At 36.9% G+C, this 27,991-nt stretch overlaps 1 protein-coding gene across 2 annotated transcripts in view; it reads right to left on the bottom strand.

Annotated features, from left to right (window-relative positions):
* DPP10 (dipeptidyl peptidase like 10) overlaps positions 1-27,991 on the bottom strand; it is a 637,668-nt gene that overhangs the window by 96,895 nt on the left and 512,782 nt on the right. For both annotated transcript variants that reach the window (XM_059704650.1, XM_059704651.1), the window contains exon 8: positions 7,295-7,415. In XM_059704650.1, coding sequence (XP_059560633.1) covers positions 7,295-7,415 — 121 coding nt within the window. The remainder of the gene's footprint in view (positions 1-7,294; positions 7,416-27,991) is intronic.

The following is a 27,991-nucleotide window of genomic DNA, read 5'->3' as shown; positions in this document are numbered from 1 at the left end:
CTGTTGATATGGCATTATTTCCCAGCAGTTCCTGTTGGCAGGTGGCTTACATGGGAGCCATTCCATCGAGAAGGGTAGTGTTTTGTCATTATAGACACAGATACATATTCTAGGTGTGGATATGCCTTTGCTGCCTGCAGTTCTATCAGCACTACTATCCGAGGACTTACAGAATAACATTCATTACTATGTCACTTCCAAACAAGCAATATTTTATAGCAGAAAAGAAGGGCAATGGAATTCACTGCTCTCATCATGTTCCCAATTGGCTGTATGTAGGAGTGACATAGCATGCGCCATCTGGGTATTGGCACTATTTATTTGACAATGACCTTGTAGTAGGGATGTCATCATACAACATGCATGTGTCCCTCCTGCACAGCCAGGAAAGCACAGATCTAGGAACTCAGGGGTGGAAGTGCAGTGTTCCCTTTCACTATCAATTAATAACCCTCTGGACACATTTTGGATTTTGTCCTCATGGTAATGAGCGTGGTGGGTTTAGAAGTCTTAATGCCTAAAGGAGAATTCTCTCCTACAGAGAACATAGTGATAATTATGTTCCTCTGAATTGGAAGCTAAAATTTCCTTCTGACCATTTTGGACTCAATATGACTGAGAAAAATAAACTGACAGAAAACATAGTCACTGAGTTGAGTCTGATGATTAATCTCATCTGCCAGGGAGAAATGTGTCTTTACTCTACAAGGAGGGCAAGGCAGACTATATTTGGAACTCAGCAGATTCATGAATATGCCTTTGTTCAAATCCACCTCGCTTTCCAATTTCACATTTCTACATTCCAACTTCCATTTCAAACTGGTATTATAGCATCCTCATTAAGAAAAAGAAGCAAAGGAATATGATTTGGTAGGGCTAAAGTGTGGGTTTGGCCCACCAGGTAAATAACCTGCCTTGTCAAAATGTTGGCAGAAGGTAAAGAAAAAAAAACAAATAAGAAGTTAATGACGGGACACGTGATTAGCAATTAAGGCCACATGATAAGCTTAGTTCTTTTCTTAATTGGAGCATTCCCCCCAGAATCTTATATAAAAAGCAAAAGTGTTAGCTGCAGTTATAAATTTCAGGTGTATATACCTGGACTAACACTGCTATACCTTATGCTCCTCTTTTGGGGACAGAAAGTTTTTATCTGAATAATAAGAATACTCCCAGGATTTCTAACTTTGGTTGGGTATGGCCAACAGACAAGTCAAATGACAGAAGAAAGTTAGTGCATGGTATTTACTATTTGGTTCCTACCCATTGAAATCATGTGGTAGGTCTGGCTATATCTCTCAACCAAAATTCACGGCTTTTATTATTGTGAAAACCACAGGATTCAGGTAATAGCTGCCTCCCCTTCTCATTTCAGGTGTCAATGGCTAAACCATTGTTAGCCACAGGATGCTTGCATATCCCTTGTCTTTAGTAAGTGCCCTCTTCATATATACAACTTTGAACACTATTTTTAAAAATATGCTTTTTAATTTATTTCAGTGAGAGGAAAGGAGAGGGGGAGAGAGATAGAAAAATTAACTCAGGATCGAGCCACAACTTCGACATGTGCCCTAGCAGGAATTGAATCATGACCTCCTGGTTCATGGTTTAATGCTCAACCACTGAACCATACTGGCCAGGCATCAAAACTATTTTGAATGTGATATCTATTTTTTCCAGTTTTGATCTTCACCCTGATTCACACAAGCAACTTATAGTGCAGGTGAGGAAACATGAGGCATCCACATGAAAAGAAAATGCTAAATGCCAATTGAGTGTAAACTCTAAGTCTTATGAGACTTGAAGGTCCAAAAAGATCATGTTATCTGAAATCCACACTTAGGGTTTCTAAGAAGCAAAGCAAGTTCCATCTGGGGTGCTATAGTGTGTGCACAACTGCTTCTCAGGAATTACAATGGCCCAGATTTGAGGGCAATATCCATTTGAAACTTTATATTATCTACTCTCATTTATTTGGAGTGATCTATGAGTAAAGTCATTCCTCACAACAATGTTAAAAAAGCAGGAGAGTACAAATAGACATTTATTTGGCTTCCTTCAAGTACAAAAACAAAGTTAACTGAAATAAAGAGATGAGTAATAGCATATTTAATATGAATTTTTCTAAGAGTCCTCTTGGATAAGGAACACTTTTTTAATCCCAACAAATAGGGACATTACTCATGGATTTAAATTTCCTGTGTTGATTATATTAGATTATTTGTAATCAAAGTATTGTTAAAAATTGCATTCCTTTCCATTTCAACGTAGGCTTGGCTCTTCATTGTCTTTATTACACTGATTTAGAAAATCTCACTGCAGAACAGATGGAATTTTTAATACATGTTGCTTTGTATCACAGACAATTAAAAACATAGCCTCCATACAAAGAAAATTAATATATAACCATTGAGTTCTGAAAGGTAAGTTGATTGTATCCATTTGTTGTTTATCAACTTAGACAGATAGGGTCTTCTGAGTATCCTATTGCTAGCTAATTCTGTGAGTCTGCAGTTGATTTTTTTTTCTTTTAATTTTCAGTATCTCACTGTCGACTTTCTCAAAAGAGTTATCTATATTCACAACTTTCTCACTTCCCATTTACACCTCCATCCACTGCAGTCTTGCTTCTGGTGTACCCAGTTGAATGGTTATGTCCTTGTCAAGTTCTGGTAGCAAATCCGACAGTGACTTTGGTGTCCTTAGCTTGCTTGCCCCCAGACTCAGCAATATCCATTATCCTATTGTCTCTGGCTTCCATAGCTGCGTCTCTAATGTTTTTTGTTTATCTGTCACAGTTCAGTTTTACTGGAATTTAGTAAATGCTCAATAAATATTTATTGAATCAGTGAAAAAATAAATGTGATTTTCTGTGTCCAAGAGAAGGCAATAAAAATAGGCACTTTGTATTTTTCTCGTCAAACAATAAAATAGTTACAATCACATTTTGTTGATAAAAATATTGTTTGTCCTATAATTTCTTTCTCTCAGTTGTTTATTCTTGTCATTCTTAAAGCACAAATGCAAAGATATTCTCCTATTCCATCAGACTTAATTATGTTTATATTTCTAGTCAGTATGCTGATGTGTAGTTCTATTTATACTTCTATTTACCATGCTCCAAGAAAATAGTTTACAATTTTTCACTCCAATAATTTGGAAGTACCCAAAATCTGTACTACTCATTGTGTTGCTCTCAGATGATGCTTGACAGATAAATGTGCTCAATAACTGTTGGACTGAATTTCAAAGATGAATTTCTGTAAAAATATGAGGGATATTTTAATATGCTTAAATATAAATCTTTTTTATAAATCATTAGTTTCATTATTTTATATGCTTAATCAATTGAAAGTGACAGTCATTTTTTATTCTATTTAATAGACTCAATACTATGAAAGATCTCAAAGTTGTAAACTTGGCAACTGTGAATTTTACAGTTTTTTCATAAAACATTCATCTGATACTTTATTTAGTTGAGTTACCATGTTAAATACACTAATTTATATGAATAACATTAGCTGTGCTTTTTTTTATTTTGAACATAACACCTTTTTCCTCTGAACTTCACTAACTCTTTAAAGTACTTTATGTTTTATTTGTTTTTCTTCCCTTAGGAATTGAATAATGTTAGAAATAAAGAAAAGGGGTGTTAAAAGGACACTTTTCAAAACTTTTCAAGACTTGACTCTAGTGACTACGGTTGGGAACAAGAGCCACACTTACAGGTTGGCCTAGTCTTAAAAAGATTAAGCCATGTCCTTAAATTTGGCATAAAAACATTTTATTATCTTTTATGTGATTCCTTATCTAATCTTTTTTTTTTCCTATAGCATTTACAGAAGGCAAATTTCAATTTAAAAAGTAAGTGAAACTGTTATATATTACTTCTTGAGTCTCCCACACCTACTAATTCAAGTCATAATTGAGTTCTGTAAAGTAATAAAAAGGAAACCGCCACACTAGATTATCACACACATCCTGTTGAATAATGCATTCCTAGTAGAAATCACTGTTTTTTGGTGCTTTTGTTTAAGGGAAAAGAGAAGCTCTGGGTTCTGGGTGCTCTTGGCGCACTGGGCAAGCAACATAATAGTGGGAGATTGGGTATATGTGGGACTCTTGAAACACAGGTTGGGAAGACAGGCAAAACGTTGAGGGGAAATTAGTGATATGAATACAAGGTCCTAAAATATATGCCTAAATCCCTCTACCAAACCTTAACATGAATTCCCTTGGTAAGGTCCCTTCTCTTGGAACTAAAGCAGAATTGACTTAAGTCCCTGAATAGTAGGGTTCAGAGTCTTTGGCTGAGAAGAAAGACCAGTGAAATCTGAAGGCTTAAGTGCATAATGTATGCCATCCTTTATGAAACATTTAAAAGTGCTGAACTGTGACAGGTAGAGCTGACTAGGACTACACGCTGGCTTTGAAGATACATATGCAAGTTAAAGCTCTGCCTCTCATGAGCTTTGAGGCCATGTCCAAGTTGCCTATCCTGCCTGAATCTTGGTTTCTTCAGCAAGTGATTAGATATACTAGCATTGCAAGATTAAATCACAGGGCACATCTGGAGTTTCCTACTATGCCTAGACCACAAGAGCCCAAAGGATTGAGTTTAAATTGAATGACAAAAAACTATCATTTTTCTATTTCCCCTCTGGAATGTCAGACCTACAATGTCATCACAAAAGTTTTTGTTACTTGTTTGTTCTGCCTATCCCTCAACACACTGTTCACTTTTAGCCCAACTACATAGAATTTTTATGTTCTAATTAGGAAAAAAACTAATTTGTCAGATAATGGTCTGTAATTTATCTCCTTACAATTTTCTTTAAGATGCAATACTATAAGCTATATGATTTTTTCTTTAAAGGACAGAGACCCAAGTCATCTTGATCATTGGTCAAGATAGTACAATTTACATTGAGTATACCCCCAGTGGACTTGATGTTAAGGATCACAGTTTGTCACATAATGTAGCATGCCAGCATGCTAGGAGGCACCAGTGTTCCCACTAAACTGCTTCTCTCCTCACTGAAGTCCACAACTCCTTATGAATGCTGGCTCCCGATGTCTGTCACCACTATTTACTAGTGACTAAACCAGAAGCCAGAGAATCATTCTTGTCTTCCATCTGCCCCATCCATTTACCACAAACATCTTTCTACTTTACTGCTTCCTCAGTTTTAGTCTTCCCTCCTTCTTCCTGGCCTAACCATAGTCCAATTGGTCATTATCTCTTGATAAACACCTTGTAGCTGTTCCTTAGTTCTTGCTGCGTTCAACCCCAGCTGCACACTAGAGTCAAATGACTTATTTATATGAAACATCTAATCTTGACACTCTCTTACTTGAAAAACTCTATTAGTTTCCCTATTTTCCAGGAAAAATGTAATTAAAATTCCAGATTATTTTTATTGTCACTATCTCCTGGTTCTTGCTGACTTCCTTTTTCTTAAATTTTATGCCACATTAATAATAAGCAGATTTTCATTCCTTAGGCACTCACTATGCTATTTAACCCTATTGTGCTCTTGTAAGCTTTAACCCTTGCTTTGGTTTTCCTTCCTAGTTTCTTCTTATGTGTTCTACTTACTGGTTCAGGCTCAGCTCAGAGGTTTTCTCCTTTAGAAAATATTTGCAAATTCCTCGGATGGGCTAAGTCCCTCTCCTTTGTTCTTTCAAAGAATCCTGTGTTCACTGTGATTTGACTACTTACCACACTACATTGATCTGGTTTCTTGATCTGTCAAGGTTTCACACAGTCCAACAATATTTTAAAGATAAAGGGCATATCTTATCTATCTCCTTTAGATAAGCGATGGTTAGCTCTGGCTTTCTAGTTTACCAGAACTACCCAGGTTTCATATTTGTTTTCCAACTGTTTTTCAATTCACTGGGACATCCCAGGCCCTTCAAATAATTCATCTTTTCGAAATAAGAAAGCCAGACTTAGCTTCTGACACTCTCAACCAAAGAACCTTACTTATCTATTTTGGTATTACAATTTTAAAAAATTTCATAGCATAATTATGGCTATTTCCACAGTAGCTACTACTGCTCCTGGGGATAAACTGTGGCCTCTCAAATCTTGGATTATTTGAAGATGGCATATACACAAAAATATATTATAGATATAAATATGCATGTAAACATACACATACAAATATCAACTGAAGACGGTTTGACTGTAGTTGGTGGGCACACAGTGTAATATATAGATCTTATATGCTAGAAATGTACACTTGAAGCTTATATGATCTTATTAACCAATGTCATCCCAATATATTTATTAGAAATAAATAAATATCAAGGGCTACAACATATCTTTCTTGATAAAATAGCCCCACACAGGAAAATGTGTCTCTTAGTGTGAGGTGCTGAGAGCAGTACTTTGTTTTGTTCCCTGATGTATCTCAGACCCAGGCAAGTACTTAGAACACAGAAGTCCTTTAAAATTGTGTGCTGAAGGAGAGAATGGATGAAGAAATAAATGAGCTAAGTAATTTACTGTTTTTAAAACAGAATTAGAAATATTGACTCTGGGTAGAGAGATTACATTTGCCAATGTTGTTCCAGAAAATGTATTTTCTGGGTGATACTTAGCTTTATAATTTCAAAAAAAATGGGGCTACCTTAGTTTAAATCTTGACATATTTTGCCAAATCAGTTGCAGAGTCTGAAATCTAAGTATTAAACTTGAGCTTTGATTCCCAAGAAAATCACTACTTATAATGAAGCTGACAATTGGTAAATAACCAAACTAGATAGAGGTTTTCAAATCTGATTCTTTTTAATATTCTCAGTTATTATTAAACTATTAAATAGTTATCGCAAATAATTCTTTAGGTAAGTTTTATTTTCCTCCTTTTACAATGGCTTTTAAAATATGACAGAATTTTAAAAGTGGTTTTTTGAGAGAGTCAAAAAAATTCAACATCTAATCCCTGTGTGCAATAGAGGTGATCATTCACTTTCATTAGCTAAGCATTACCAAAAATAAAATATATGTATCTATTTGGCCTGAATATATATATATATATATATATATATATATATATATATATATATATATATCCCAAATGTGGAATCATATAAGTAGATATAAATCACAACCAGTCAAAATATGAGCACATACAAAGAAATGAAAGCATGAAGACAATTTTGAGAGGAAATGAGGAGAAGAAATAGTGCTGTAAGTATTGTTCTGAAATTGAACAGATTTTTCTTAGAGATAGTGTATTCAAATATATCATTTGCATTCTTGTGAAACTAAATCTATTCAACTCACCTTCATACAACCAGTCAGCAATCCCATTAAAAATAATTCCTTCTTTTCCAGAGGATGTCAGTCGCAATGAACTGCTCTTTATATCAGGTTGATAGTAGATATTATTCTCAAAGATATAAATCTGGATCAGGAAACATGTAAAACAAACCCAACATATTAGGAAACCTTTTTTAAAGCTTTTGTATTATAGAACAATAGCTGAAAGCTAAGGGTTTATTTGTCAGTTTTCAATTTGTCTTTATTGAATGCATATTTTTGTATTGCTTTTAATTATTAATAGTTATTTATTTCCCTATCATATCAATATCAAACTATCATCTAGAAATAACATGATCCTCACTATTTAAAGTTTTAAACCCATATTTTCAACCACAACTTTTCATCTACTTAATAATCTCTTTCTCTTACTTTAAAATTGGTTTGGATTTGAGATAATATTTTGCATCCTCAAGAGACTGAAAACTATACCAGATACCATTTTAGTAACAGCCAACTGACTGTTTGAAAGGCTTCAAGTTGGCGTCTTTCGTTTTACTTTTTGTGGTCAGTGAAATAATATTTATAGAATCTCTCTGATTTCTATCTAGCTCCATATACAGAACTGCTGATAAAAGGAAAGGAAGATAGAATTCCTTGAAATTGTTAAGTCAACACACTTCACTATGCCCCACTCTCTTCTGGCAATTCTTTCCCAAATAGCATAGCAGTAATAATAACCTTGTGCCTGAGATTTAGGAAAGATTTTTTTTATTTAAACACATCAGAGAGTCTTCCAAAATAATATCAACAAGAACAGCCCCAATAATGTCAACTACAAATAATATCAACAAAATAATAGCAACATCAGGGTAAAATTATTTATAACCACTTTAAAATATTTTTAGTGATAAGCATTTCAAACTGCTGGCCGATGTGATAATACAACCTTCATAGAACCATGTTTCATCCACATATTGAAGGGAATAGAATACTGTCTACCATGAGCCAAATTGCTATTTTGATTGAACATTCTACTAAGAAGGTGAAAGCTGGCCTTGTGCCCACGTGTTCCAGCATGCTATAGGATCATTACACAAGAGCTAATACAGCAAACATCATAGCTTCTGAAATAATTATCTGATTAATTATGAGGCCCTAGATTTATAATCTTGGCATGCACAGTGATGAAAGCAATGTTAACATCCAGAATATTTTGTTTATATTCTGTTTTGATTTTGAGGATTTTGCAAGCATTTAACAGTTAGAGTATTTAATTAATCATTCCACCACTACCTGACATTTATATTACAGGTGAGAATGTTAATAGAATAAAAAGAATTTGGCAAGGGAGAAGAAGAAATATACAACAGGGTATTTAAAAGTATGGGCTTTATAATAGGGCAGCCTAAATTTAAAATCTCAGTGACTTGGATACTTTTCTGTAGCTTTCTAAAATCTTAGTCCTCTCCTTTAATAATATTTATGTCTAATTTCTAGATATCTGTTGTAGGAATAAATGAAATGATGAATATAGAACATATAGCACATGTGTCTATTACTAGAAGCAAGGCTGACCACACTCAAGATAATTTGGTTTAAAATCCTGAGCTTTATGAAGATTCCAAACTCTAAATCAAAACAAAATCTCTACAGCTTCAGGCAAGGTATAAATTATCCCAAACTATTGACCGGTGCTACACGTGGTGCTGATGTGAAAATTTATTAGGAGTAGTAGTGGAACAGTACCAGCAGGAAAAGAAGGAAGAGGAGAGTTATTAGCAAATAATATTTACTGCTTTTGCTTCATTTAGGAAGTTTTCAAGTGATAATAGAATATAGAAATAAGCTTATTATTGAAAGCATATGTGTCACACTTTGGCAAAAGTTTAAGACCTATATCTCAGGTGTCATAAAACTGGATGGAAGTTAATTTTAATGACGCTCACAGTCCCTCATGACAGGAAAAATATTAACTTTATCCAGCCATCTAAAGCTTAAGTTCCACATCTTTTGTAAAACTTACACACAACATATGAAATAGTCACACAAAGTCCTCCTGACTTAGAGGGAATCTCCTCTTTGGATCTGAACCTTCTGATTAGGGTTTGTGAGTGTTGACACTTCAGATCATCCACACCCAGGCTGCTCAAGCAAAGTGGCTATTATTATTAGGAGTAGGAGTGACTTAACTCAAAGTAAAATTGTTCCAAATCCTCTGCTTTCTGAAGGTAAAAACAAAAACAAACAAACAACAAAAAAAAACCCTCTAAGTCAAATATTAATAAAAACCTCCATGATTTCATCAGATGTATAAATTATCCAAAACCATTGACCAGTAGTTACATTTATAGTTGAAGAACAGAGTGGATGATATTCAGGATCCATAAGAAACTGACATCTGCTTCAATGTAAAAGATCCAGCAATATGGAATCAGAATTTTAATGTCATTCACTCAAAGCTGCAATACCAGAGATTGTCCAAAAGATCATTTTTCTGTGGGCAAAAATTACTCGCTGCCTTCATGAAAATGTACATTCATAATTTCCCAACCCCTTTCAATCGTCAAGGTATTTCCAAGAATTATATAGTTTCAAATAACAATCACAAACTCTAAGCACTACCTTAGCAATACAAGAGCTGCAACTATTTTCAAGTTCGAGGTGAACACACTGATGAATTTAAACTGGTACTAAATGGCAATCATCAAGGGCTACAGCTAGTTTTCAATCTCATTGAAAATACGACAAACACTAATGTCATTTATCTTAATGTTGCTGATTAAGCTGTCATAATATTTTGATGTCATTAATCAATTCTTTCAGTGAGCCACCTGAACAATATAACAAATAGAAACGGGTAGCTGTGTGACCATTTAACTCTTCAATCTATAGAGCAACCCAACTACCCAGTTTTTCAACATTAATTATTATAATACACTTACAAAATAATTCCAAATTGGTAAAGTCACCATTAGGGGAATACTATGTGCTGAATCATGACAAGTTGAGAAATATGTAATAAGAGTTTCAAGAAATCATTCTAATAAATGTGTTAGTCAATATTGCTAATTACCAAGTGATCAGACATACAGTTATTGCAGGGTAGGATTTTTTTCAAAGTGGGTTTTCAATTTTCTGTCTTTTCTTCCACCTGCCACAACCACCAGCAATGCTTCAATGGTGGAAAATAGGCGTGGATCAAATTCTTTCCCTACCCCTAGCCAATTGGTAATGGGCTATAGCTAGAAATGAGCCATTGGTGTTAAAGGTCATTAAGAGTTTGAGACTGAGTGACCACAGTGTAAACTAGCCTACTGTGATAGATTCGAAAGGAGATAATACCTGATACAAACACAGCAGACTCTCCCAAACTTTTTGCCAGCTTAAAAGAAAACAAAAAAAAAACAGCAAAATAAAACAAAAATATAACTGAATATTGAATCTCTTTTAACTGAAATATTACTGAAAAGCTATTCTACCCTTACTGATTTAAGTGATTTATCATGATAATTTTACATTAGAAAACTGAATTATTAAAAAAATCCCCAAGCATTGTAATGATGTAAGAGAATCTGTAAAGTTACAGTGGAGTTCAGATAGTCTTTGGGTTGCCTTCTACTGTAACTTGTTTTCTGGGGAAAAAATTATAATGACTTTCCGAGATAACTCATTCTGGCAGGGATATGGTGAAAGGCATGCTTTCCTATGTTGATGGTGATAAGGATTAGCTAGTTAGCTTAATTAGGCAGATAGGAAGAGTGGGGGTGGGGGTGGGTGTGTCCAGGAGGATGGAGGCATTTCTGGCCTGAGCAATTAAAATAGCAGCCACTGTGAACAGTATAGAGTTTCCTCAAAAAACTAAAAATGAAACTTCCATTTGACCCAGTGATCCCACTTGTAGGAATATATCCCAAGATATATCCCGGGTGCCAGAGGGAAGCAGGTGCAGGCAGCCGGGGAAAGGAAAGCCTACTCTTGCATGGATTTCATGCATCAGGCCTCTAGTAGTATAGTATAGTATAGTATAGTATAGTATAGTATAGTATAGTATAGTATAGTATAGTATAGTATAGTATAGTGTACATCATTTCCTATGTAAGCTCTAATGAGTCTGCCTTTTAAATTCTTCTCATATTTAAAGCCTTATTTTTATTTTTCACAATTTCTTTAATTCAGATCTTCGATTTACTTTGCTATACTATACTATACTATACTATACTATACTATACTATACTATACTATACTATATAGATACTAGACAGTATAGTATCTAGTCTGCTATATTAATAGTTTTCAATGTGGCTAGTTGAAATGTTTCTTAGCCCTTCCCTTTGTTTAGAGCATTTAGTGGCTACCTATCCCCTAAAAACATATGATACAAACTCCTTAATCTGGCATTTAAGATTATCTATGGTATATTAGCCCCAACCTATGTCCTATTATTTTCATTATATTCCTATTTTGTAGCATCCCAATTAGAGAAGTCCTCACCATCTGAACACAAACCACAATTCACATTTTACATATTCTTGACTTACGCTTTTCACTTCATGAGTAGTTTATATAATTTTACACCGTAAACATGTACCATATCTCAATACATGTTTATGGCAAAGGAAACGAAAAGTATACCTTTTTTAGTGAACATTACCAATTGTCTGGCATTTTGCAAAATACTTTCAAAACATTAGCTCATTTATTCCTTATTTCAATTTTATCACCCTAATGACTATCAGTATATTACTAAAAGCCATAGTGTATCATCCAACTTTACAAAAATTATGTTTCCTTAATTTAACAGTATGTAATCAATTCTAAGTGTCCATTTATATAATGCAAAGTAAAGCTATGAACACAAGCTAAATAGTTTGATTACCTCTGACATTTTGACTTTGAATAAATCTCTGTGGGTTATTGAGCACTGCTTTCATTTACCTGCAGGATCATCACTGAGATATAGAACAACTCATTCAAATCATTCATGTCACCTTTGCACCAGCACCTGACATTCTGGAGATAGAATCACTATCAGAGAACTCCCATCCTTTGACATTTGCAATTATTCATATCAGGAAGCCCTTTCAAAGAGTTCTTAATACCTTTACAGAACATTATGCATTTTCAAAGAAGTGAAATATAACCCTTTGTCTTAAATTCATAATTATGTAAGTCACTTTTCGGTTCCAAAGCCCTATTATCCATACTTTAATTTCTGGAGAAAAATGGATAACAGATAAAAGTTAGCGAAGAGATAACTGAAGACCAACTCCAATCAACGAAGTGTAACAGCAGACTCTCTTGGCTACATCAACCCATAAATCTCCTTTAGAATAAAAGAAGATCTTATGATAAATAGATCATCTTGATAATTAAAAATAATAGTACAAATATTTATGGGCCTCAAGTATTAAGCTGGGATTCATAGAATCATCACATTTTTATATCATTAAAATATGTATGTACATATGTATATGTTTCAAAATGAATCCCTTTCCTCCTTCACTCCACTTTCTTTTCTTTTATTTTTCCTTTATCACCCCATTTTCTTGCCGTATTTCTTTTCTTATAGTCCTCCATCATAAAGTGAATATGTAACTGTCATCCTTTATATGCTCGGCACTGTGATAAGCCTGGGGTATATAAAGTCAAAGCCTTACAATCGAATGAGATTTCTAATGCAGACACATACAAATCACTGTCGATGTGCAGGTAAAGAACAATAAAATCAATATATGAGAACATTAATTTAGGGTAAAATGTTACCACATAATATGTGTCATGGCAGTAGAACTTGAGACGAAAAATAAAAATAAAAACAAAAATGTAGAAAAACGGGATTTCCATCAGAAAGACATGGAACCTAACCCTGGCAGTACTCTTTTTACAATTGGGCAATGACATTACCTAACCTCTCTGATACTTATTGTCCTCATTTGTAAAGTGGTGGTATTAACACTCTCATGGTGGTCTACAGGATTAAAGAAACCAAAATCCAGGTTATGAATATCATCTATGTACCTGTACATGTATGCTCAATCCTATATAATAAAGAACTAATATGCTAATTAGACCAAACAGCAGAATGACCGTCCTGTGTCCACCAATGCCTGCGGGTTTTCCATTCTGGAGTTTCAACCTTCTCATTCCTTCTGAAAACTTTCAGAAACCTTTTTAATAAATTCATATCCTCCTGAAATTAACCTAAGCCAATTCTCTGGCTTAGTTCCAGGAATCTTACTTGCTAGGTAGTATGCAACAGTTTAACCTTCAAACCCTCATAGGTAAGAAAGTCCTTCATTGTTATTTATGTTGGGAGCGAACTCGGTTAACCTCTCTTTTTTACAGCCAGCTGTCCTCCCTCTCATCCATCCAAGGATTAGCATAAAGCATGGTGTGTATGCACTTTAGTTTCTGATGTTAAAACAATTTGTTTTTATATTTGGATTATAACTCCTTTTATTTTAATTGGGAAAAATTTTAAAGAGATTTCATAAAAGAGGGTTGGGGACATTGGAAGAAATGATCATAGGCTTATCAAAGAGTCTGTGCCTAATGCTTTCTAGTTTATAGGCACGCTGATAGGAAAACAAATTGGAAAATGCAGAAGGTGGAACCAGCCTTGGCTGTCCTCCATACACATTTTCCCCACAGCTCTAGACTCTCAATTCCACTTCATGCAATTTCAAGGCATCCTTGGCCACAAATGAAGAAATATAGGCATTTTTGTTTGTTTGTTTTTTGTCTGTAATGCAGAAACATCCAAACACATTTTACTACATCTTCCAAAAATACTGGATATCATTAAAATAACCATAGAAATCTGGACTTAGTAATGAAATGTCTGTGTCAAGAATTCATTTATTTATTCTAGTTAATGTTCTCCTGAACTAAATTTAATTAAAACGATGATGAACTGAGAATAATAATCATTTAAATACAAGCATAACTTGGAATCTAGAATAAAAAAATACTTGAAATATATCCCTGTTATCTTCCCACCCCACCCCTGTGAAATTCTTCAGAAGTGGCTATCCTTTGTGCTTGAGTAATCTGTCTGCTACAAATGGGGTAAAATTAAACCCTACTTGTGAGTATGGGTAGCTGTAACACCACCTGCTTTAATAACCTTTATCCTCAGGTGAGCATTAACAACAACGACAACAAAAAGAGTAATTTCTGATTCTTACAATTTCATGTTTGGTGTTGGCCATAGATTATTCACTGCTCCCCACAACCCCCCCTTCATTCTCCTCACTTGTATTATGTCTAATAAAATGGCAAATCTAAGTCTTTCTGTCAGTGCTTTGACTCTAATATTGCCCAATTAAAGAATTATTCTATTATCCATCATTCCATAAAGAATAAGCATGGTGCGTATGCAATTTAGTCTCTGATGTTAAAACAATTTGTTTTTAAATTTGTGTTGTAGCTCCATTTATTTTAAATGGAGAAAACTTTTAAAGAGATTGCATAAAGGAGGGCTGAGGGAAACTGGAAGAAATTATCACATGCTTATCAAAGCGTCTGTACCTAACTGAAAAATGCTGACGGTGGAACCAGCTTCAACATGGTGGCAGAGAAGATGGAAGGTGCACTCACATCCTGCCAGGACCAAACTGGAATTACAACTAACGTTAAAGAACAATCAACCTGAATAACCAATTGAAGACTGACTGAAGGGGAGTCTTACAACCAATGATTTACAGAAGAAGCCATATTGAGACTGATAGGTAAGGCAGAGACACAAAAAAGGCTGGTCCCGCTCCCATGGGCAGTGGCTGAGGTTCAGCTGCAGGGGTTCCCCCTGAGAAGAATGTGGTCTGAACCCCAAGCTGGGATGCCCAGCCTAAAGCACAGGACCCAGGAAGAGGGGTCCACGTAACATCTGGCTGTGATTAACAGTGGGGTTTCTGTCTGCCAGGGAGAGATGGAATCTACTGGAGACACATGCACCTTCTTAAAGGGCTAATGCACAAAATTTTGTTTGCAGCCATACATCGTGGGCTCTGGTGGAGGGAGGGAAGGGTGGAAAAGAGTCACCTGAGGAGATTCTGGTGTTTCTGGCTGGGGGGGCAGGGGATAGGGGGAGGACACTACCAGAATCCCTGTGCTGAGTCATTCTCTGATAAGGCAATCAACATCTTTGTACAGTGGGACATTCCACTCTTTGTGGCATCAGCCTTGGAGAAAGCAATAGACCCACCCTCTGGACTCCATTTTGCCCAACTCTGCATAGCTTAGTCCCTGCTTGAAAAGTCAGCAGCCTGGGTCAGTGTATAGAGATCTAGACAGACTCAGAGGGTATCAATGATTGAGTTGTCTGGCCTTGGGATAGAGGCCATGCCTTTATTTCCCTGTGAAACTGACTGGTGCTTCCCCGTCATGAGATATCAGATAGAATCACCTGCCTGCTCCCAGCAGACCCTCCTTCCGAGCTCCAGTAGCCCCACTTGCCTGATCCTTAGGGGCTCCTCCCTACTCAGATAAGTGCAAAATATGGGACAGATTTGAGTCTTGTGGCTCTGAGTTGGGAACTACACCATCACCTTCCCTGAAGCCTGAACAGCCCCTCGATTTCACAAGAGATCTAGCCCCATTATCCCAACTCTGCCAGGGGCTCTTCGAGTGACTGAGCCTCACAGGCAGAAGCAGGCAGAGGTGATCTTGTCCGAGTGCCTGGGGACTGTTGCTGAACTACCGCCGATACCAGTGAGGGCGAAAGCTGGCCATGGTATGCATCTTGGTCCTTCCTGCACGCATCCAAGTTCAGGTGAGACAGCCACAGACTGTGGATTACTTGGAGCTCCAACAGGTTGCCAAGGGCCAGAAACAAACAGCATTTGACATTGACCTGCACCAGAGTCCCTGCGAAGAGGTCTAGAACCAACACACCCAGAGACTATCTTCAGGCAAGATCAAAGCAATATCCAATATGATTCACAAACAGCATATCCGGAAAGAGATCCCATTAGGCACTAAGCCCTGCTGAGGCAAATTCCACTTCATGTGGTCAGCACCTGCACAGCAGCTTGCATGCTGTGGTTGGAGATGCCTCACAGTCAGCCAGCCTGAGGGTCATTGCCACACAAGAATGGACAAATAGCAATCAATAACAAATTACAGTGAAAGGGCCCATATAACCCACCACAAGGAACATGCTTAGTGCACCTGGCTCAGGTGATCAAGGAGGCTGCGAAACTGGGTCCCATAGGACACTACTATGTAAAGCCGCTCCATGAAGACTGGGAGTCATAGCAGATCTATCTAATACATAGAGATAGACACAAAAAGGTATGCAAAATAGAAAGATAAAGAAATAGGCTGAAAATGAATGAACAGAATTCTCCAGAAAAAGAGCTAAATAAAATGGAGGCAAGAAATTTATCATATATACAGTGCAAAGTAATGCTTATAAGGATGCTCAAGGAAATTAGAACTACAAAAGCATGAAAAAAAAATAGAATCTATAAAAAATGGCCTGTCAGAAAGAAAGAATACCATATCTAACATCAATAATACATTGAAGGAATAAAAAGATAATAGGATGAAGCAGAGGATCAAATAAGCAATTTGAAAGACAAGTTAGAAAAAAAATAAACACACCCAATCAGAGAAGCACAAAAAAAAAGATTTAAAAAGAATGAGGATAATTTAAGGGACCTTTGGGACAGCATGAAGCATAACAAAATCCATATCACTAAGGTAACAGAGAAGAGAGAGCAAAGGATTGGGAACTTATTTGAAGAAAATGATGGAAAAGTTCCTTAAATTGTGAAGGAAAAAGACACACAAGTCCAGGAAGTGCAGAGAGTCCCAAACAAGATGAACCCATTGAGGCCCATACCAACACAATATATTTAAAATGGCAAAGTTTAAAGACAAAGAGGTAATCTTAAAAGCAGCAAGAGAAAAGCTATTGGTTACCTATAAGGAAGTTGCCATAATATTGACCACTTATTTCATGACAGAAACATTTTAGGTCATAAGAGGTTGAAATAAAATATTCAAAGTGATGAAAAACAAGGGCCTAAAACCAAGACTGCTTTACCTGGCAAAGCTGTCATACAAAATGAAAGGCAAAATAAAGAGCTTCTGCAAGAAGAAAAAGGTAAAGGAGTTTTCTAACACCAAACTAGTGTTACAAAAAGGGCCTGCTTTAAGGAAGAAGAAGAAGAAGAAGAAGAAGAAGAAGAAGAAGAAGAAGAAGAAGAAGAAGAAGGAGGAGGAGGAGGAGGAGGAGGAGGAGGAGGAGGAGGAGGAGGAGGAGGAGGAGGAGGAGGAGGAGGAGGAGGAGGAGGAGGAGGAGGAGGAGGAAAGGGGAGGAGAAGGATGAAGAGGAGGAGAAAGGAGAAGAAGAAAGGAGGTGAAGAAGAAAATAAAGAAGAGGAACAATAACAATAGAGGCTCATAGTTAAAAGAATAAAATGGCAATAAGCATGTACCTATCAATAATCACTTTAAGCCGAAACCGGTTTGGCTCAGTGGATAGAGCGCCGGCCTGCGGACTGAGGGGTCCCAGGTTCGATTCCGGTCAAGGGCATGTACCTGGGTTGCGGGCACATCCCCAGTGGGAGATGTGCAGGAGGCAGCTGATCGATGTTTCTCTCTCATCGATGTTTCTAACTCTCTATCTCTCTCTCCCTTCCTCTCTGTGAAAAATCAATAAAATATATTTAAAAAAAAAATAATCACTTTAAATGTAAATGGCTCAAATGTTCCAATCAAGAGACAGTATAGCTAAATGGATAAGAAAGCAAGACCCATATATGAGTTGTCTACAAGAGACCCACCACAGAACAAAAATATACACATAGACTAAAGGTAAGATGTAAAAATATTTTTGGTAATATATGGTAATATGGTAATTTAAAACAAAAAGCTGGGGTAGCAATACTTATATCTGACAAAATATACTCTAAGATAAAGACTATAGTAAGAGACAAAGAAGGAGACTACAGAATGATAAAGGGAACAATCCAGCAAGAGGATATAACCCTTGTAAATATTTATGCACCCAACATAGGAGCACCTAAATATGTAAAGCAAATCTTGATGACATAAAGGGAGAGATTGACAATAATATAATCATGATATGAGATTTTAACACTTCACTGACTTCAGTGGATAGATCTTCAAGGCAGAAAATCAATAAAAATTAGTAGCCTTAAGTGACACACTAGACCAGATAGATTGAATTGATATCTTCAGAGCATTTCACCCCAAAGCTGCAGAATACGTATTCTTTTCAATTGTACAGGGAATATTTTCTAATATAGACCACATGTTAGGACACAAAAAATATATCAATAAATTTAAGAAGATTGAAATCATGCATCTTCTCTGAACATAATAGTATGAAATTAGAAACTAATCACAAGGAAAAAAAAACTGAAAGACTCACAAAAACATGAAGGCTAAATAACATGTTACTAAATAATGAATGAATGAACAATTTAACAATGAGATAAAGGAAGAAATCAAAAGATATCTTGACTGAAAATAAGAGCACAATAACTCAAAATCTATGGGACACAGTGAAAACAGTCCTAAGAGGTAAATTCCTAGCATTACAGACCTACCTCAATAAAAAAGAAAAATTTCAAATAAACAATCTAAATTTATAATTACAAGAGCTAGAAAAAGAGCAGCAAAGCCCAAAGTGAATAGAAGGAAGGAAATAATAAAAATCAGATCAAAAATGAATGAAATAGAGTCTAAAATTATAATACAAAAGATCAATGAAACCAAGAGATGGTTCTTTGGAAAGTAAGCAAGATTGACAAACCTTTAATCAGACTCATCAATAAAAAAGAGAAGACTAAAATAAATAAAATCAGAAATGAGAGAAGTAACAACTGACACCAAAGAAATACAAAGAATTGTAAGAAAACTATATGCCAACAAATTGACCAATCTGGATGAAATGGATATATTCCTAGAAACATACAATCTTCTATAACTGAATCAGGAAGAATGAATGAATCTGAATAGACAGATTGCAAGTAGTGAAATTGAAACAATAATTTAAAAAATTCCTAACAAATAAACGTCCTGGACCAGATAGCTTCACAGGTGAATTTTCCCAAACATTCAAAAAACTAACACCTATGCTTCTCAAACTAATCCAAAAAAATTCAAGAGGAGGGAAAATTCCCAAGCTAATTTTAAGAGGCTAGCATTATTCTAATTCAAAAACCAGATAAAGACACAATAATGAAAGAAAATATATAGGCCAATACTACTGATGAACATAGATGCTAAAATCCTGAACATAATATTAACAAACCAGATGCAGCAATATGTTAAAAAGGTCATATACTATGATCAAGTGAGATTTATTCCTGGGATGCTAGGGTGGTACAATATCTGCAAGTCAATAAACATGATACACCATATAAACAAAATAAAGGATAAAAACATGATCATATCATTATATGAAGAAAAAGCATTTGATAAAATCTAGCACCCATTTATGACAAAAGCTCTCACCAAAGTGATACTAGAAGGAACATACCTCAATGTAATAAAGGCCATATATGACAAATGCCCAGCCAACGTTATACCCAACTAGAGGCTTAGTGCACAAAATCTGTGCACTGGTAAGGTCCTTAGAGGCTGTCATCCTGGGCCTCCCTCACTTCCCCTGTCTAGCCCTGCTCCCTAGTTGAACTCCAAGATGAACTCCCAGTTGGGGGACAATTTGCATACTATGCTTTTATTATATAGGATGGGCAAAAACTACAAGGGTTTCCCTTAAGATTGGGAACAAGGAACAGGTGTCTTCTTTCACCACTCTTATTCAACAGTGTACTGGAAGTCTTAGCCATAGCAATCAGACAAGAAGAAAATAAAGGCATTAAAATTAGAAAGGAATAAATAAACCTGTTTGCATATAGAGAACCCTAAAGATTCCATTAAAAACACACCCAAAAACAACAACAAGAAACTATTAGAACTGATAAATGAATTCACTAAAGGAGCAGGACACAATATAAATACGCAGAAATCAGTTGCAGTTTTATACACCAATAATGAAATATCAGAAAGGAAAACTAAGAAAACAGTCACATTCACATTGCTTCAAACATATAAAAAATAGCCTAGCTGACATGGCTCCATAGTTGAGTGTCAACCTATGAACCGGGAGGTCACAGTTCTATTCCCAATCAGGGCAATGCTGGGTTGTGGGCTCAATTCCCAGTAAGGGGTGTGCAAGAGGCAGCTAATCAATGATTTTCTCTCTTCATTAATGTTTCTATCTCTCTCTCCCTCTCTCTTACTCTCTGAAATCAATAAAAATATATTTAAATACGTATATATAAAATAAGATACCTCCGAAACCAGTTTGGCTCAGTGGATAGAGCGTCGGCCTGCGGACTGAAAGGTCCCAGGTTCGATTCCGGTCAAGGGCATGTACCTGGGTTGCGGGCACATCCCCAGTAGGAGATGTGCAGGAGGCAGCTAATCGATGTTTCTCTCTCATCGATGTTTCTAACTCTCTATCTCTCTCCCTTCCTCTCTGTAAAAAATCAATAAAATATATTTAAAAAAAATAAATAAAATAAAATAAAATAAGATACCAAGAAATAAATTTAACCAAGGAAGTAAAGGACCTGTACTCAGAAAATTATAAGACACTGAAGAAATGGAATGAGATACAAATAAATGGAAGCATATAAAAAGTCCATGGATAGGAAGAAGTTACATCATTAAAATGTCCATACTACCCAAAGCAATTTACAGATTCAACACAATTCCTATCAAGATACCAATCCTCTATTTCACAGAACTAGAAGACACATTCCAAAAATTTATATGGAACCGCAAAAGGACCCCAAATAGCCACATCAATTTTGAGAAAGAAGAACAAAGTTGGAGGAATCACGCTACCTTATATCAAGCTACACACTAAAGCCACAGTAATCAAAACAGAATGATACTGGCATAAAAACAGACATATGGATCAATGATACAGAATAGAAAGCCCAGAAATAAACGCATACCTTTATAGACAACTAGAAGCCTAGTACATGAATTTGTGCATGGATAAGGTCCAGCTGGCCCACCCCAATCTGGGTGATAGGTGCCAGGCTGGCTGGGGGGAGGTGCCTCGAGAGACTGGCCAGCCAGTCCTGCCCCCAATCAGGGTGGAGGGAATAATTAGGGGCCAGGCCGTCCAGGGGGATGGGCCATAGGAGGTTGGCCAGCCAGCCCCGCCCCCAACCAGGTTGGTTGGCCAGCCCCAGTGTGCGTCATAGTGACTGGTCGTTCTGGTCATTCCAGGCGTTCCAGTTTCTTGGCATATATATATATATATATATATATATATATATATATATATATATATATATATATATTTGCATTTGGATGTAAAAACATACAATTGGGTATAGATAGTCCATTCAATAATGGTGCTGAGAAAACTAGAGAGATACATGCAAAAAAAAATGAACCTAGACCACCTTCTTACATCATACACATGAATAAACTCAAAATTTATTAAAAACTTAAATGTTAGAGTCAAAAACCATAAAACCCTAGCTGTAAACATAGACAGTAAAATCTCAGCTATTTTTTGTAGCAATATTTTATCAGATATATTGCTTTGAGCTGGGGGAGGGGGTGGGTAAAAAGAAAAAAAAAATACACACATGGGACTACATCAAACTAAAAATTTTTTGCACAGCAAAGGAAACCCTCAACAAAATGAGAAGACAACCCACTTAATGGGAGAATATATTTGCCAACACATCCGATAAAAGCATAATATACAAAATTTATAAGGAACTTAAAAAACTCAACACCAAAACAACAAACAATTAAGAAATGGGCAAAGGACATGAATAGACACTTCTCCAATGAGGTTATATCAATAGCCAATGGACATATTAAAATATGCTCATCATCACTAACCATCAGAGAAATGTAAATCAAAACTACAATGAGATATCACCTCACACTTGTCAGAAAAGTGATCATCAATAAATCAACAAACAATAAGTGTCAATGAGGATGTGGAGAAATGGAACTCTTGTGCACTGTTGGTACAGCCACTGTAGAAAGCAGTATGGAGTTATCTCAAATATTAAAAATGGACCAGCCTATGACCCAGTGATTCCACCTCTGTGAATATATCCAAACAAACTCAAAATACTAATTCAAAAGAATATATGAACTAATGTGTTCATTGCAGTGTTTTTTACAATAGCCAATATTTGGAAGCATCTCAACTGCCCACCAGCAGATGAGTAGATAAAAAAGCTGTGGTACATTTACTAATAAACAATGGGATACTACTCAGCTGTAAAAAAGAAGGAAATCTCATCTTTTGGATGGATCTTGAGCAGCCGTGGGCAAACTACGGCCCGTGGGCCAGATCAGGCCTGTTTGAAATGAATAAAACTATTGAAATAAAAGACCGTGCCCTTTTATGTAATGATGTTTACTTTGAATTTATATTAGTTCACACAAACACTCCATCCATGCTTTTGTTCTGGCCCTCCAGTCCAGTTTAAGAACCCATTGTGGCCTTCGAGTCAAAAAGTTTGCCCACCCCTGATAGAGACTATTATGCTAAGTGAAATAAGCCAGTCAGGGAAAGATAAGTACCATGTGATCTCACTTATATGAGCTGAGCAAAATAAACTAACAACTTGGAGACAGAATCATGTATACTGAGAACAGACTGACAGCTGTCAGAGGGGAATTAGTTGGGGCTGGGTGAGAAGGATAAAGGGATAAAGCAATGAAGAAAAAAAAGAAAAGAAAGACTAATAGACATAGACAACAGTATGGTGATTGCCAGAGGAGGAGGTGGGGAGAGGTAGAAAAAGATAAAGGGAGAATAAATGGTATTGTAAGGAGACTTGACTTGGGTGGTAAACAAACAATATACAGATGATGTACTGTAGAATTGTATACCTGACACCTATGTTACTCCAATAAGTTCATAAAAATAAATGAATGAATAAATTATTAATTAATAAAACAAAAGATAATAAAGGCTAACCACTTTAGGCTAACATTTTTAGCAAAGTATACAATTTAGGACATATGTATTAACTAGAGGCCTGGTGCACAAAATTCGTGCACTCTGGGGGGGGGTGTCCCTCAGCCCAGCCTGCACCCTCTTGTAATCCAGGAGCCCTTGGGGTATGTCCAACTGACGGAGTAGGCCTACTTCCCACAGGGAGCCAGCCTAAGCCATCAGTCAGACATCCTTAGTGCTGCCGCGGAGGCGGGAGAGGCTCCCGCCACTGCTGCTGCACTCGCCAGCTGTAAGCCAGGGTTCTGGCTGAGTGGAATTTCCCCTGTGTGAGCACACTGACCACCAGGGGTCAGCTCCTGCATTGAGCATCTGCCCACTGGTGGTCAGTGCAAGTCATAGTGACTTGTCGTTCCATGGTTTGATTGATTTGCATATTAGCCTTTTATTATATAAGATTATTATTTAAGGCAACTTCTGCCTTAGTAAACCTCATGCACTTGTAATCACATACACAAGTGTGTGGTTTTCTTTATCTGTATATATTTTATTGAATTCTACCTTGGAGATGCATTGATACACTAAACAGAAAAATCTACTATGGACAGAACAGTTATATAGACTTCCTGGTGAAATAACACTATTTTCAAATGGTAATGTCAGATGATATTATACATTTCATAATATTTAAAGATAAATGTATAACAGTATTTATCAGATGTTTCTTTTGCAAATATTTTCTCCAGTCTATGTTTTGTCTTCTCATTCTCTTGATATTCTTTCAGAGAGTAGACATTTTTTATTTTATTAAAGTATGGCTTATAAAGTTTTTCTTTCACAGATTGTGTCTTTAGTGTTGTATCTAAGAAGGTATTACCATACTGAAGGTCATGTAGATTTTCCACTGTTATTCTCTAGTCATTTTTATGGTTTTACATTTTATATATATACTAGAGGCCTGGTGCACAAAATTCATGTACTGGGGGAGCATGTCCCTCAGCCCAGCCTGCACCCTCTCCAATCTGGGACCCCTCGGGGCATGTCCGACTGCCAGTTTAGGCCCAATCCCTGCCTGCCTGCTTGATTGACCCTAACCGCTTCTGCCTGCCAGCCTGATCACCCCCTAACCACTCCCCTGCCAGCCTGATTGACGCCTAACTGCTCCCCTGCTGGCCCGATTGGCCCCAACTGCCCTCCTCTGCCAGCCTGATCTCACCCCCAACTTCCCTCCTCCATTGCCCTGGTCACTCCCAACAGCCATCCCCTGCCAGCCTGATCTCCCCTAACAGCCTCTGCCTCAGCTCCCACCACCATGACTTTGTCCGGAAGGAAGTTGGACATCCAGAAGATGGCTGGTTGACCCAGTCTAATTAGCATATTGCCCTTTTATTAGTATAGATAGATTATATAGGATAGGATTGTTTAAATGGGGGGGGGGGGGAGCCTTTTTCAGCAGGAGGAGATGCTCTTGGCCAGGGGTCCTCAAACTATGGCCCGCGGGCCACATGTAAATACAAATATTGTATTTGTTCCCATTTTGTTTTTTTACTTCAAAATAAGATATGCACAGTGTGCATAGGAATTTGTTCATAGTTTTTTTTTAAAACTATAGTCCGGCCCTCCAACAGTCTGAGGGACAGTGAACTGGCCCCCTGTTTAAAAAGTTTGAGGACCCCTGCTCTTGGCAGACAAAAACACAGAATCCCTATATCTGGACTGATAGCCATACTTTTGCATCCTTTAGTGCATCCTTTTGCACTATACTGCCAAACCAATTATTAAAAAATTGAACCACTTTCTTACACCTTACATCAAACAGCTGTTGCCCATAAAACCCCTCCTCAGCCCCCACCTTAGGTTCTGCCTTCGCAGTTCACCCAGATTGGGTTCTGATTGGTCAGTTTCTATGCCAGTCAGCATCTCCAGGCCTATCTCTGGGCCTGATTAAAGAGGCAGGGCTGAATAGGAGCCTGGTAGAGTCCTAGAGAGAAACAGAGGTGTGGCTGCTGGGAAAGCCTGGAGAGAAAGAGAGAGGCAACAGCTGATCAACAGCTGCCACAGAGGCTGCGGATCAGACCCTGCCTCTCTCTCTGCAGGCCTCTTTCTGGGCCTGATCTGCAGCCCTCTCCACAGTCAGTGCTGGGTCCCTGGGCCAGCACCTGCTGCAGTCAGTGCTGGGTCACCACAGCAACCCAGCACTGACTTCCAGTGTTTGGGTGTTAAGGACCCTGGCTCTTTATATATATATTCATTATTATTGACAGTATTACAAATGTCCCTCATTCCTGCCCTTTGCTCCACCTCCTCCCAGATCCTGACCCACTCTAGTTCTTCACCACACTATTGTATACAAAAACTTTAAAAACTTAACAATTACAAAATGAACAACCTGATTAAAAATGGGCAAAAGATATGAACAGATAGCTCAGCAAAGAAGACATCCAGGTGGCAAATAAGCTTATGAACAGATGCTCAACATCCTATGTCCAAAATCCAGAACACTGATAACACCAAATGCTAGTGAGGGTGTGGAGGAACAGGAACTCTCAGTCTTTGCTGGTGGAAGTGCAAAATGGTGCAGCCACTTTGGAAGGCAGCTTGGTTGTTTCTTACAAAACTAAACATATTCCTAGCATACGATCTAGCAATTGCACTCCTTGGTGTTTACCCAAATGAAATAAAAACTTTCTCTACGCAAAACCCTGCTCATGGATGTTTATAACAGCTTGATTTATAACTAGAGGCCTGATGCATGAAATTCATGCACGGGGCTTGGCCCTCGCAGCCCCTCGCTGCCTCAGCCAGCCCTCACAGACCCGGCTTCCTCCGGAAGGTCATTCAGATGGTCATTCTACTATTCAGTCTAATTAGCATATCAGTTCTTTATTATATAGGATTGCCAAAACTTAGATGCGGCCAAGATGTCCTTCAGTAGGTGAATAAATAAACTGTGGTACATCCAGACAGTGTAATATTGTTCAGCACTAAATAGAACTGAGCTATCAACGCATGAAAAGACATAGAGGAAACAATGCAAATACAATGTGAAAGCCAATCTGAAGTGGCTGCAACTGTGTGATTCCAACTATGTGACATTCTGGAAAATGCAAAACTATGGAGACAGTAAAAGGATCAGTGGTTGTCAGGGATGTAGTAGGGAGGGAAGGATGAGTAAGCAGAGTACAGAGGATTTTTAGCAATGAAAGAATCCTGTATGGCCCTAGCTGGTTTTGCTCAGTGGATAGAGCGTCAATCTGTGGACTGAAGGGCCCCAGTTTTGATTCAGGCAAAGGGCACATGCCGGGGTTGTGGGCTCGATCCCCCTAGTAGGGGATGTGTAGGAAGCAGCCAGTCAATGATTCTCTCTCATCATTGATGTTTCTCTCTCTCTATCCTTCTCCCTTCCTCTCTGAAATCAATAAAAATATATTTTAAAAAGAATCCTGTATTATCTTCTAAAAGTGGGGACATGTCATTATACATGTATCAAAACCCATAGAATGTGCACCAAGAATGAGCCCTAATGTCAACTGTAAAGTGTGGTTGACAATTAAAAATAAATAAATAAACAAGCAAGCAAATGTGTAAATATATATTTACTACTGGGGAGAATATTTTTAAGTTTCTTAATGAAGAAAGTTTAAAAATGAAAACAATATAATAAGTTATGGAGATAGACACCGGCACATGATAATTATAAGCTAATTAATTCCTTTACAATTCTACTACATCCCTAATATGCACCATGTCTATGAGACAACATTGTCCAAGTCTTAGCCCTTGTTGATGTATTCACAGTTTAAAATAAGAAAGATAAAGAAAAGGCTCATTAATTTACAAAAGATGGCATTCCCACAGGATAGAGGTGCACAAAATCATTAGAATGTGAATGAAGGACATGAGATAGTCTGAATCTGATTAAGGAGTAAAAGGCTCAGAAAAAGCTTCAGAATGAGACATGACATACTAGCTGAGCCTCTAAGTTCTAGTAGATGTTGCTAAGCACAGAAAGCTAAAACAATATTTCAACCAGAGTAAGATAAGTGAGAAAAGGCAGATTTAGAAGATTAGATGATGAAAACACATGTATGGAAAAAAAAAATGGAAGAAAAACGACAAGGTAAAGAGATGTATGTAAGAAAGTGAGAGCGACCAGACTATAGATATCAAAGAATTATTGGAGAACTGGAGCAATATGAGGGAAACATATGAAGATAAGGAGATGCTTTCTGAATAATGTCTTTTACTGGTTTGAATGATGATTCTGAAATGCAGCTCCATCTAAAAACTGACTGGAATAACATTAATCCATTTGTAAAGACACGAAGATGAATAAAGTGCCTTAAAAATTAATCATGAACCTAGAATTTTTCATTTCATTTTGAATTAATCGGAACAATTATTTTTCAGACACTCTGCTCTAGTTGAGAAGCAAAAAGTGAAACGGGATCTCAATGATTTCAATGATACCTCAATATGAACAGCTAAGGCAAATGATATCTCAAACTGAATCACCAAACACCTTTCCTATGTGGATTTTCTGATTAATACAACAAACATATAATATACCTCTGTTCTGACTGACCGCTTTTCACATTAGCCTTTTGTATCTGGTGGTGTGTTTCCAAGTTTGATGTATATAAATACTTTAATGTTAAAACAGACAATACAAACTAATAGAAATAGAAAAACAGATGGACAGATAGGACGATTCTGGGGAAAGTTCAAGTTCA

This window comes from Myotis daubentonii, chromosome 7 (genome assembly GCF_963259705.1).
Source record: "Myotis daubentonii chromosome 7, mMyoDau2.1, whole genome shotgun sequence".
In the NCBI taxonomy this organism is placed as follows: Eukaryota; Metazoa; Chordata; class Mammalia; order Chiroptera; family Vespertilionidae; genus Myotis; species Myotis daubentonii.
This window is presented reverse-complemented; position numbering and strand designations above follow the sequence as displayed.